A 13,194-nucleotide genomic window follows, 5' to 3' on the forward strand; every position below is an offset into this window, starting at 1 on the left:
CTGGGTACTGCTAACCAGCCCTAGGGTTCATGCTCTGTATAAAGTAAGTGTGCAAATTAGACTAATTATAATTGGCTATGTCAACCTACCTATAAGTCCCTAATGTATGGTAGGGAATGTAGGTTTAGGGACCGCAGCATAGGTAGTGCACTCATAGGTGCACTGCTGAGGTACCCAGGGTCATTTTAAAGGCAGGCCTGCATTGCTGGCTCCTTTTAAATTAAAGTTAGATGCAAATTAGACTCTAGAATTAAAAGTACTTAAAAAATCCTAAACTACCTTCATTTTACATACAAGTCACCCCTAAGCGCCCTATGTGCCTCTAGGGTTGGGTGCCATGCACCTATAAGCAGGGACCTTATACAAATAATTTTAGAAGCCCTGGTGAGGTAAAACAGCCAAATTTGTTATCCCTCATTGTAGTAAATGGCCTCCATAGGCTAAAATGGGGAGACTTTATTTTAATTAACAAAGTCCCCTTAAGTGTCAGATACATCAAGTTTGGTATCAAATTAATTGTTATAATAAATCACACAACTTACAATTGTTGGATTTAATATAACTAATTCAGGTAAAGAGTTTTAAACTCTGCATCAAAATGTTGCCAACTTCAGCCCTGTAGTGCCCTTCTCTGATTGGCCAGCCTCTGGCAGCCTGACCAGGCTACCTTGATGAGGTGTGAAGTGGCCTGGGCTGTCCACAAAGGGATGTGCATGGGGGAGGAGAACTACTGCAGCAGATGGGGAAGCAGGAAGGGGGAGGGCTGCCAAACTGGTTTTCAAAGGCAGGGAAGGACATGTGGAGCGTCCCAGCATCTCCCTCACAACGGGCAACCCCAAAAAATTATGTGCACTCTTCATTAGATTAGGAGAGGGCAGGAGAGAGGTGTATTTACGATTTTTAGTCACACCAGTGGGTGGGCTCAGCCAGATGTAACCTCCAAAAGTCACTTTCAGCCATGATTAATTTTTGAAGAATGTTGCTCACTGGTTTGCTTTTTGCCACACTTCCCAGGAAGTGGTCATCACAGGGGGAAGGACCCTGCGTCTGATTTGAAAACCAGGACCTCCTTGTTTTTCACCCAGGAGCAAGGATAAATATGGCAGAGCTGCACTCAAACCTTGGATCCCTACCACATCCCTACAAGGAGCAAGACAAAGAAGAAGGACTGCCCTGCTAGACCCCTGACCTGCACCTGGACACTGCTCTCTGAAGGACTGCACCAGCTGCACACTTGGGCTTCACCACTAAAAGGACTTTGCCTGTCTTCTACTGCTTCAAGAAAGGGCTTCCTGTTTGCTACAGGTACAAAGGAGCTTCCCAGAGTCACCTGCATTAAGTCCTGCAAGAAGAGCCCAGCTGACCAGCTTCCAGTGGCCATTTGAGGATTCTGACCAGGTGCATTCTGGGAGTTGTAATCCTAACTACCAAGGATCAACTCAGAGCTTCTGGAACCTTGGATCAAGTTGTGGACACTTCAAGGACCCAAAAAGGACCTCTGGAAGAATATCCAGAAGTTTGGAGACGTTTGGAGCAACTCCATAGGTTGAAGAGGTGCTTTGTGGAAGTTGTAGGCCCAGACCCCAAGAGGCAAATCAGAGCCTATGAACCCTTGGGTGGTGCTGTGGACCACTTTTCTGAATTAAGAAATACTTCTGAAAGTAAGTGTGACATTGTTACCTTGTGGGTGGCCTGAACTTTGGACTTTGTCCCTTTCCAGTGTGACCTTTTAACTCTTTGAGGGCTAGTTGCTTTTATGCGCTTGAAAATATTAATTCTTTAAAAATGTATTTCTCTGGTTCCCCTTATCCAATTTTAATCATTGTGATGTCATTTTAAAGCTAAAAATATGATCTATTTTTATAAATTGGTGATCGATATTTATTGTGTTTTGTGTTTTTTTCTTATTTACTGTTTTGTGATTTGTAAATGCTTTACATACTTGTCTCCTAAGTTAAGCCTTGTTGTTCGTTGCCAAGCTCCCAAGGGTTGAGCTGGGTTTAATTTATTGAAACCTAAGTGGAGGTTAGTGGCCTATTGCTAAATGTAGGTACTTACCTGCCTTTACCAATAATCCATTTTCCAATACTAATATTATCAAAGCGGGCGTGGTCTTCTACGTCTGTGCACTTGCCCCATAGCACACTAATTTTCACATGCATTTTGGTCTTTTCTAGTTCATGACTGAAGGCCACTGTGTAATCTTTGTTAGTGGATACCTGATCGCCCAATTCTCGTAGGACCTTCTTCATATCCAGGTCTGCTGTCATATCAGTCTTTAGTGCCTGCATTTGCTTGGTGGCCAAATTGGATATTTTATTTTCAAGTTCACTGAGGCAGCTCTGTAGATCTTCCTTGAACAGTGGGTGGGGTGATCTTTTTTTAATTGACATTTTCATTACTGTACTGACCGAGTTAACTTCCCCACGGTGTCTTACGAGAGTACAGTAGCACACCAATAGTTTGGGAGTTCTCTTTCTGTGCCCTAGACTAATTCACTGGCATTGATGTCTGCATCTCCTTGGTCACCTTTCTGTCAAGTTCATGATAGATTTGTTTATGTTCAAGGCATTGAGGCAGGAGCTTCTCACTATTATGTCCCAGCAAGTGCCAGCCTTCGAGTGGGCACCACAGAGGCTTCATTCAGGTAGGCATGCATATCATTGCCCTTTGCATCTGATTTCATTGGGAAGCAAGAATGACTATTCTCTACTCACTGCTGCCGCTGTCTCCACATGGCACACACCTGTTCCTCATCGCTTATGGGTACTTGCACTATTAGATCATATGATGGGAGCAGGTGTTTGCCTGCTTTAATGTGGATGATGAGTGTCAGAGGTCTCCGTTCCAGAAAACTCACTGACTCCATTGCGGCTGTGTCAGGTTGAAGCCTGGGTCATATCATTGGGTTAGTTGAGGCCGGCTTTGTTCTCATGTTTACAGTCTTTTACAGGATACAAGATGGCCGCCGCTCCTTTGCAGACAGCTCCATTTCTCAGCATCCTGCCTTCACCATCCTGGGTCATCCATTGATCTCTTCAGCCTTCTCAGAGCTGTAAAGTTGCTGCCTCCACCTCATGTGCTCTGCTGGAGCTACCTGTGTAACAACGTACTCTTCTTAACAGGACACTTTAGAACAAATGTATTCAACAGCCCTTGAAAGCCCGTAATCCCCTCTGTGTAAAATGTCTAATTACCATTTTCCTACTGAAAACATGAAAATGTAGTAATAGGTATGAGTAAGAAGCATTTACAATCCATCATACCTTTGTAGAACATCACCATACCACATATCCCTTGAGGAACAAGTGAAACACCTTGCCTGGGATATGTAAAGTACATTTACAAGTCAGAATACCCCCCAAATAATCACCATGCTCATTATACTGAGACAAAAAAGTAAAACGATGCACCTGGGATATGAAGGTGCCATTTATCACCCAAAGTTCTTCGTGTAAAAATTGGCTATTGACATTTTACCTTCAGGAAACATTACACCATAGTGAGAAATGCCTTCAAAAGTGCATTCAGCAATCCTTCTCAGCCCTTGCTCCGCCATGCGTGAAGTAGATAAATACTATTTGCTTACAGGAATCAGGTAAATAGCCCTAGGTGGAAAAGTTGCAAAAATGTCACGCAGCGCAGCACAGCAAATCACCTTGCTGCGCTGCGTGACAGGGGAGGGCAGGACTCCACCATATTTGAAAGAATAAGTGCATTTCATCCTTTTCCCACACTCTGGCCCCATTTTGCCTGTCTGGCGCCAACGCAGGCACCCTTGCACCTTGGGAAGTGTGTTTGCAAGAAATGGACCATGGCAATACGTCATGTAAGCTGACACATTACTCATCTCCTAAATTATACTAATAATATAAGTGATATTAGTTATATTATGATGCTATTACTATAAGTGATATTACTTATATTCTGACACTACTACCATGTGTGATATTACTTATATTGTGATACAATTACTATAAATGATATTACGTATAATATGACACTATTAACATATGTGATATTACTTATATTGAGACACTATTACTATAAGTGATATTACTTATATTATGATGCTATTACTATAAGAAATATTACTTACATTGTGATACTATTACTGTAAGAAATATTACTTAAATTAGTGATACTATTACTATAAGTGATATTACTTATATTATGATATCATTACTATAGGTGATATTACGTATATTGTGATACTATTACTATAAGTGATATTACTTATATTATGACACTATTACTGTAATTGATATTCATATTATGACACACTATATATGATATTACTTATATTGTGATACTATTACTATAGGAGATATTACTTATATTGTGATACTATTACTTTAAGTGATATTACGTACATTATGAAACTATTACAATATATGTGATTACTTATATTATGATATCATTACTATGAGTGAAATTACTTATATTATGACACTATTACTGTAAATGATATTACTTATATTATGACACTATTACTATATGTGATATTACTTATATTGTAATACTATTACTATAAGAGATATTACTTATATTGTGATATTATTACTATAAGTGATATTAATTATATTGTGATACTAGTTCCATAAGTGATATTACTTATATTATGATACTATTACTATATGTGATATTATGTATATTATGACACTATTACTATAATAATATTTCTTATGACACTATTACTATATGTGATAATACTAACATTATGATACTAGTACTATTAGTGATATTGCTTATATTATGACACTAATACTGTAAGTGATATTATTCATATTATTACACTATTGCTATATGTGATATCACTTATATTATGACACTATTGCTACGTGATATTACTTATATTTTGACACTATTACTATAAGTGATATTACTTATATCATGACACTATTACTATATGTGATATTACTTATGTGATGATACTATTACTATAACTGATATTGCCTATATTACGATACCATTACTATAAGTGATATTACTTACATTACGATACTATTTCTAAACCTGATATCACTTATATTATGATATTATTACTTTACATGATATTACTTATATAATGATACCATTACTGTATGTGATATTAGTTATATTGTGCTACTAATACTATATGTGATGTTTCTGATATTATGACACTATTACTATATGTGATATTACTTATAATATGATACTATTACTATAAGTGATAATAAGTATATTACTATATGTGATATTACTTATATTATAAGTGATATTGCTTATATTATGATATTATGATACTATTTCGATAAGTGATATTTGATTACGTGTAAAATAACTGCGTGTTTAAAGAAGAAATCCAGGGAGCAGTTGTTACATTGAGCATATTATATGAACCGTTTATTTGTTTTATCGCACCGTATTGGTGGTTTTATGTTGCAGGCACTATTCATCTTCTGACATCCAGAACAATTTTCCCAGTATTTAACATCTATCTAATGTGAGGCTTTAGGAAGCCAGTTTTTCACATACCGGTCCTGTTGGAAAACTCCCCATCGGCACAGGGCACACAGTAAAAGCAACAGACAGGCTTCCCTTCGCTTGGAGCTTTGCGGGACCCTGGGAGGCAGCTCTCACTGCAGACCGAGCGGGGAGCCTGTGAAGTGAAGAAGAATCAAGGAGAAACTGTGTTTAATTTGTTCAGTGGTAGCCCACCATGCATCCTTCACCACAAGCATTTCTTTAGTCAAAAAATAGTTAAATAGTTTTTTTTAGATTACTTGATTTTTTAATTGATTTTAGTATGCTTTTCAAAGATTTGGAGAATATGAACATCATTTGAATATTCATTGTTTAGCTGAAACCTCAGATATCTATGTTTTAAAATGTAGTTTCTAGGGTAAAGCATACTGATATTTAAAATGTGTTCTATGCAGCAGTGCATATATTATAGGTCAAATTAAATTTTATTTCTCATTGTAAGGAAGCTGAACACAAATTATAGAATCTGCTTTTATTTTGACTACACTAGGTTTAACAAGACATATTTAAAGAAAGAAAATACATGCAATGTGGACAGTATACGATTGTGCTAACAGGGTTCTATGTTAATTTTCACACATCGTGAGGAATCATTGAAGATAGTTGCATCAAGAAAGGGCCTGCAAGGGTAAGCTGTAGATATATTCGTAAGATGAGAGTGAACTCAATTCTTGCCCACTCATAAGCCAAGGAAAGCTGCCCAGAGATGCTCTTATGACTGATGCAACAGTGAATGCAGTTAAGATAACAGCTTGGGGCCTGATTTGAAACTTGGTGGATGGGTTACTCTGTCACAATGGTGACAGATATTTCATCTGTTGAAATCTAAACCCTAGGGGACAGAATGGGGTTTAAATTTTGGTGGACTGGATATCTGTCACCGTTGTGATGAATGTAGCACACATAGAAAGAGGAACTAACGAAGAGAAAAATAAATACTTCTCCTCGTTACATGTCCCCTGAAAAGGTGTATCTTGGTGCGTTCCCTGGTCTCCCACTTCTGGCAAATCAGGGACTATGTAAAAAAACATTCGATTTGTGTGGGAACACCCATTCAACCCCCATGAAACGCCTTTTCAGGGCAGAGTAAGGCAACACAGCGATTTCAGCTCTTTTTCCCTACTTTTGGTGCCACTTATGGCCACGCAAAGTAACCTTGCATGGCTTCATAAATGTCTATTTTACGTTGTGTTGCACTTTGTAGGAAAGTACCATCTTGCCTGGCATGTTACCCCCATATTTCACTGTATATATGTTGCTTTAGTCTATGTGTCACTGGGACCCTGGCAGGCAGGGCCCCAGTGCTCATAAGTATGTGCCCTGTATGTGTTCCCTGTGTGATGACTAACTGTCTCACTGAGGATCTGCTAACCAGAACTCTGCAACTCTGGGCACTACCTTGCTTAATCTCCACAACAGCCCCACCAGCGCTTGGATGCCTGGCTTCACCCTGGGGGTGCCCAGGAGTGGCCACCTCACAGGGAAAAGCCAGGAGGGGTTCCATAGCGGTATGAGTACAGCACCTTGAGACCCTAATGGGTGAGTAGTGCGCTATACAAGTGCAAAGTTTACAGTTTATAAAAATAAAGTACCTTTATTTTTAGTATATCTGTGTATTGTGTTTTCTTATGATATTGTGCATATGACACCAGTGGTATAGTAGGAGCTTTACATGTCTCCTAGTTCAGCCTAAGCTGCTTTGCCATAGCTACCTTCTATCAGCCTAAGCTGCTAGAAACACCTATTCTACACTAATAAGGGATAACTGGACCTGGCACAAGGTGTAAGTACCTCTGGTGCCCACGACAAGCCAGGCCAGCCCCCTACACACTTATATCACAATGTGTGGTGCAAGTGTGACACAAAGGGGTTCATAAATATGCCCCTTAGTGCCTAGACAGAACGTGCTTAACAGTGTGTGTTCCGCAGCTTACTGCTCTCTTTAAAATTTAGAAGTGGAGCAATGCTTCTGACAGGATGGAACATTAGTTGGTTTCAATTTAAAATAGCTGAAGTTGGTCCCACCTGACTGCCATTAGTTGAATGTATGAAGAACATTAGACTGACCTGATTCTTCTGGTCACCACTAACATGCCACGTAATGGCGCTCTCGTTGATGATAAGTTGTTGCCCTGGTTGTGCTGTGAGATCTAAATGTCCAACCTTAACAACTTCCAAGGCATGTAAGCTTTCGTAAGCCCAGTTTAGAATGTCATACTTTGCTGGTACTTGCCCTTTGTCATCGAAAAAAATGTCATGCCCAGAAGAAGTCTTAAAATGTATCTTCTGGAGAAACCTGTTCACCTGAAACACAAAACAAAAGATCAGTAGGTTAAATTCAACACTAAGAGTGTGGCATCCAATTTTTGTTTATAATTGAGACCAAAATAAAGGATGACAACCACATTCAGATGCAAATTCCAGAACATACCCAGGTTGTTTACTTACTAATAATTTACACCTAACTGAGACTGTAAGAAAGGTACTCCTAAAAACTGTAAATAGACTTGGTCATATCTTTGCAAAACAGATAAATAGCTCGGACTCCTACATCTCAGCATCCTTAGATCAAGGAATGTACTTATGTCCAGCCATCAAACAATATTCATTAGGAATACATAATTCTCATTCCAAAATGTAGATGCAAAAAATTAAATCCATGTTGATAGTTTCATTCTTTGGGCTGTATTCTAAGGCACTCTGAGCAAGATAACCTCATAGAAACAAAAGGTCAGTTGTATGTAGCTTAATGTTTTCCATTTCCTAATAGCAATTTACTATTAGTAAATCGCAAACTGCTATGTACAACAGAGTGTTTAACATTGTTTGCAATTCCCAAATGGGTCGCAAGACACCTGCCTCATTAATAATCATGAGGCAGGTCGCAATTTGTGACCCATTTGGGAATAGCCACCATCCCTGGGATGGTGGCCTGCTGGGGTCAGCGACCACCATGTCTGTGATTGCTCTTAAATAAAGCAATCTTTTTTGTGTAATGCAGCCCATTTCTCTTACAGGAAAATGGGATGCATTAAATAAAGAAAAATGAAAAGTTTTCATTTAATTAAGGCAGTGGTCCTTAGGAATATTTTTGCATCCCCTTTCTTAAAGGGGATGGGCTCCCTTGGGGTCCTCCTTCTGTTTGCGAATAGCTTACCACCACATGAAGTTGGTGGTAACTGCAAATGTTTTGCGACCATATGATATGCCACACCCCTTCCTAATAGCAAATCAGAAATCCTATTTTACGACTCGGTAATTAGTTACGGATTTGCAACATAGGGTTGGTACATGCTAAAAAGGATTTTACTGGTAGCAAAGAGAAACATTGCTTCATACATCTGGCCCAAAACACTGCATCAATTAGAGTGGGTAGATTTTTCCACACGAGGATTTTATGGTGTGGGAGACCCATACCCCATTTTCCAGCATTTAATTTTGGATGGAAAATACATGAGGCTTTAGCTCCAGGAGCACCTAACCCTCATTCCCAGCTTTTTGTGACTGGGGGAGAATCCAATGCCCCCACCAGGAAACATCTTTGTTCTTCGCTTTTAGCCTCCAGCTCAACTCCCAGTCCCACCCACAGGTCACTGTAGATGTTTATCACATGCTCAGAAAAGATGGCAAACATGTGCATTAAACCCCCACTGAATTGTGAATTCTGAATTTATTTATAACCAGAAACAATTGTCTGGTGTAATGATTCCCCTTTCTTTAGTCACATGAGATTTTACCATTACTCCGGTTTCATGCAACTTGTAATCAAGCTTTTTGGTTGCTGAGCTCATGTTGTGTCCAAATGAAATTAAATCTTTTAGGGTCCGATTGGCTACCAAGAAATCAGAAGGAAATTATTGGTTAACATACAAACCAAAGATTTAGGGTCTGATTATGAGTTTGTCGGTTTTGGTACCGCCTACGCTGAGGCAGCGAAATCACTGTTGCACCATTGGAGGACTGCCCACCCTATGATGATGCATGTGGTTACATAGATGAAAGACCCCTGCAGTCCCGCCGCCAGGAATTGTTCCCAATGTAAAATCCAAAGGCAGCTCCATGATGCTCTCTTTGGTCAGGTCACTGACACTGCACAGGACATTCTACAAAAGTAAACATGTGTGCACATCTCAGAATCACGGTTAGTGATGTGTGCATCAAACTGTGTTACACAACAGCACATCCTCATCAATTACACATCTATTTATCACTGTAACACCCTCACATTGTTCATATGCTAGGTCCTGGTGTGATATCAAATATACATCTGTTTGGATGTGTCATGAAACTGAAACACACCTTTAGGAGGCTGGGCTGGTTTGTAGTGGGTACCTAAGGTACTTAAACCTTATACCAGGTCCATTTATCCCTTATTAGTGAAATGTAGGCAGTGGCTAGAAGCCATGCTCTCTAGGAGTAGTGTGGATGAGCAGCCAAGGCCTAACTAGGAGACATGCAAAGCTCATGCAATACCATTGAAGTCACTCAGTACTCACCCACATGAAAGAAAATACTCAGTGTTACAAAATAAAGGTACTTTATTTAGTTGACACAAAAATACCAAAAATACCTTAGAGACTATACTCCCTTAGAACGTAAGTAATACACTTATTATATACACTAGTATACAGAAATAGCCATAGGAATGCTTAGAAAACAGTGCAGTTACCATAGAACACAATAGGTAGAAAGGGGCCTGGCGGAACACAAACCATAATCTAAGAAAGTGGAATGCGAATATCGGTTTCCCACCTAGGCAAGTGCAGTGTGTAGAGGGGAGCTGGGAGTACTAGAAAACCCCAAAGGTAAGTACTAGAAACAACCCCAGACCCCAGAAAAGTAGGAGTAAAGTATAAGACATTTCTCCAAGAACACACAAAAACGACAATCATGATTTTGGAAGACCCAGAAGAGACTGCAAGATACCAACAGTAGATTCCTGGACCTGAAGACCTGTGGGAGAAGGGGACAAAGTCCAAGAAGAAAAGAGAGAGTCCAGGAAGAACAGGAGCCCCTGCTAACCCGGATGAAGGTGCAAACGAGGAACCACTGGTGAAGAATAGTCAGGATTACACCCAAGAAGATGGATTTGGGTTCCTGGCTGGTGCACCTGATGTCCCACACTGGATGGAAGATTGTTGTCTGGTTTGCATAACTGAAGTCGACCCACCAGCTGTGGAACACAAACGTCTTGTGGTGAGGAGAAAATGGCGCTGCCTGGGACCAGGAAGGAACAGGTGGCCTCTACCTATGTGGGCAGGTCAAAGAGGGCTCTCTGCGACTTAGAGAGCCCAAAGAAGACCAGGCAGGAAGCACAGGAGCCTCACACCACAGGAAAAGGATTTGCAGAAGAAGCACATGCAGCACCACAACAAAGGCTCCCACGACGCCATAGAACCACTCAAGAAGCTGTGCGTCACAGGATAGGGTGCTGAGGGCCTGGACGAAGAACTTTGTGGAAGTGTGCAAACAAGCCTTGATAGCTGAAAAACACGCAGTGCAAGGGGGTACTGTGTTGCGTGGGGAAGAAAGCTCTTACCTTCACCAAACTTGCACAGCTGGTCAAGAGGACCACCGGGACCACTTCAGTCCACCACCCATGTTGCAGGATCCATGCAGCTCCACTGGAGAGAAGATCCACACCACCAGTCGCTGATGCAGAGGGTGCCTGCAGAAGCAGGGGGTGACTCCTTCACCCCAAGAAAAATTCCTTCGCTCTTCCTGTGCAGGTTGAAAACAGGCTGTCCTCTGAGGATGCACGACCAGGAAACAGTTGCAGTTGCTGGCAGGAGCTGAAGATACAAAGTTGCAGAAGTCGTCTTGGCCTCTTTGTTGCAGTTTGTAGAGTTCCTGAAGGGTGCAGATTCTTCAGCCGGAAGTTGAAGTAGAGGATGCCGAGGATTCCTGCTGGAGTCTTGCCATCTGAATCTGAGGAAACACCCAGGAGAGAGAGCCTAAATAGCCATGAGATTGTGACTGGTCAGTGAACTGATTTTCCACCTATCAGGAGGGGGCTCTGACATCACCTGCCTATCCTGGCCACTCAGATGCTCCCAGAGTGCCCTGCCATCTGGAAATCAAGATGGCAGCACCCAGCGACACTCTGGAGGAGCTCTGAGCACCAGCCCTCGGGTGGTGATAGACAGGGGAGTAGTCACTCCCTTTTCCTTTTTCCAGTTTCACGCCAGAGCACGGAGTGGGGTCTCTGAACCAGTGTAGACTGGATTAAGCAAAGAGGGTACCATCTGTGCCCTTCAAAGCATTTCCAGAGGCTCTGGGAGTCTATTCCTCCCATGCCTGTCACACCCATTTCCAAAGGGAGAGGATGTAACATCCTTCTCCCAAAGGAAATCCTTTGTTCTGCCTTCCTGGACTTGATCAGATTAAGTAACAGGAGATGTCAGAAGATTACCAATTGAATCAAACTTCCACAGGAGCAGATGTCTTTTACCCAACTCCCTCCAACAGATGTGTGCTCATACCTTACCTGATTATCTGAACCCTGCATCTGATAGGGGGAAAGAGGAACTGGAATAGAAAAAGAGAGACCGCCTCCAGATCCAGTTCCTTTCTGTGTTTCTCATTTGAAGATAGGATATTCTGCTTGTGCTTCTGTAAACTAACACCTTTCTTCTTTTGGGGATTTCATTAAGGGAAGGACCTGCGGTGGGGTTATAAGAGCAAAAATAAGTACACTCCTACTGTGCATTCAACTGTTCAGTCATTGTCATTCACCCAATGCAATAGCTCTCTGTGAGAAGGTAGCCTCTTTCTAGCCTTGTTACCCCCACTTTTGGCCTGTTTGTGAGAGTATGTCAGGGTGTTTGTCACTGTTTTCACTGTCTCACTGGGATCCTGATAGCCAGGCCCCAGTGCTCATAGTGAAAACACTATGTTTTCAGTATGTTTGTTATGTGTCACTGGGATCCTGCTGGTCAGGACCCCAGTGCTCATAGGTTTGTGGCCTATATGTATGTGTCACTGGGACCCTGTCACACAGGGCCCCAGTGCTCATAGGTGTGCATGTATATGTTCCCTGTGTGGTGCCTAACTGTCTCACTGAGGCTCTGCTAATCAGAACCTCAGTGGTTATGCTCTCTCATTTCTTTCCAAATTGTCACTGACAGGCTAGTGACCATTTTTACCAATTTACATTGGCTTACTGGAACACCCTTATAATTCCATAGTATATGGTACTGAGGTACCCAGGGTATTGGGGTTCCAGGAGATCCCTATGGGCTGCAGCATTTCTTTTGCCACCCATAGGGAGCTCTGACAATTCTTACACAGGCCTGCCACTGCAGCCTGAGTGAAATAACGTCCACGTTATTTCACAGCCATTTTACACTGCACTTAAGTAACTTATAAGTCACCTATATGTCTAACCTTTACCTGGTAAAGGTTAGGTGCAAAGTTACTTAGTGTGAGGGCACCCTGGCACTAGCCAAGGTGCCCCCACATTGTTCAGAGCCAATTCACTGAACTTTGTGAGTGCGGGGACACCATTACACGCGTGCACTACATATAGGTCACTACCTATATGTAGCTTCACCATGGTAACTCCGAATATGGCCATGTAACATGTCTATGATCATGGAATTGCCCCCTCTATGCCGTCCTGGCATTGTTGGTACAATTCCATGATCCCAGTGGTCTGTAGCACAGACCCTGGTACTGCCAGACTGC

At 41.5% G+C, this 13,194-nt stretch overlaps 1 protein-coding gene across 1 annotated transcript in view; it reads right to left on the reverse strand.

Annotated features, from left to right (window-relative positions):
• LOC138279508 (vomeronasal type-2 receptor 26-like) overlaps positions 1–13,194 on the reverse strand; it is a 225,281-nt gene that overhangs the window by 67,711 nt on the left and 144,376 nt on the right. The window contains exons 5-6 of the mRNA XM_069219409.1: positions 7,576–7,812; positions 5,500–5,623 (exon numbers count right to left, since the gene is read on the reverse strand). Coding sequence (XP_069075510.1) covers positions 5,500–5,623; positions 7,576–7,812 — 361 coding nt within the window. The remainder of the gene's footprint in view (positions 1–5,499; positions 5,624–7,575; positions 7,813–13,194) is intronic.

This window comes from Pleurodeles waltl, chromosome 2_2 (assembly GCF_031143425.1).
Source record: "Pleurodeles waltl isolate 20211129_DDA chromosome 2_2, aPleWal1.hap1.20221129, whole genome shotgun sequence".
Classification (NCBI taxonomy): Eukaryota; Metazoa; Chordata; class Amphibia; order Caudata; family Salamandridae; genus Pleurodeles; species Pleurodeles waltl.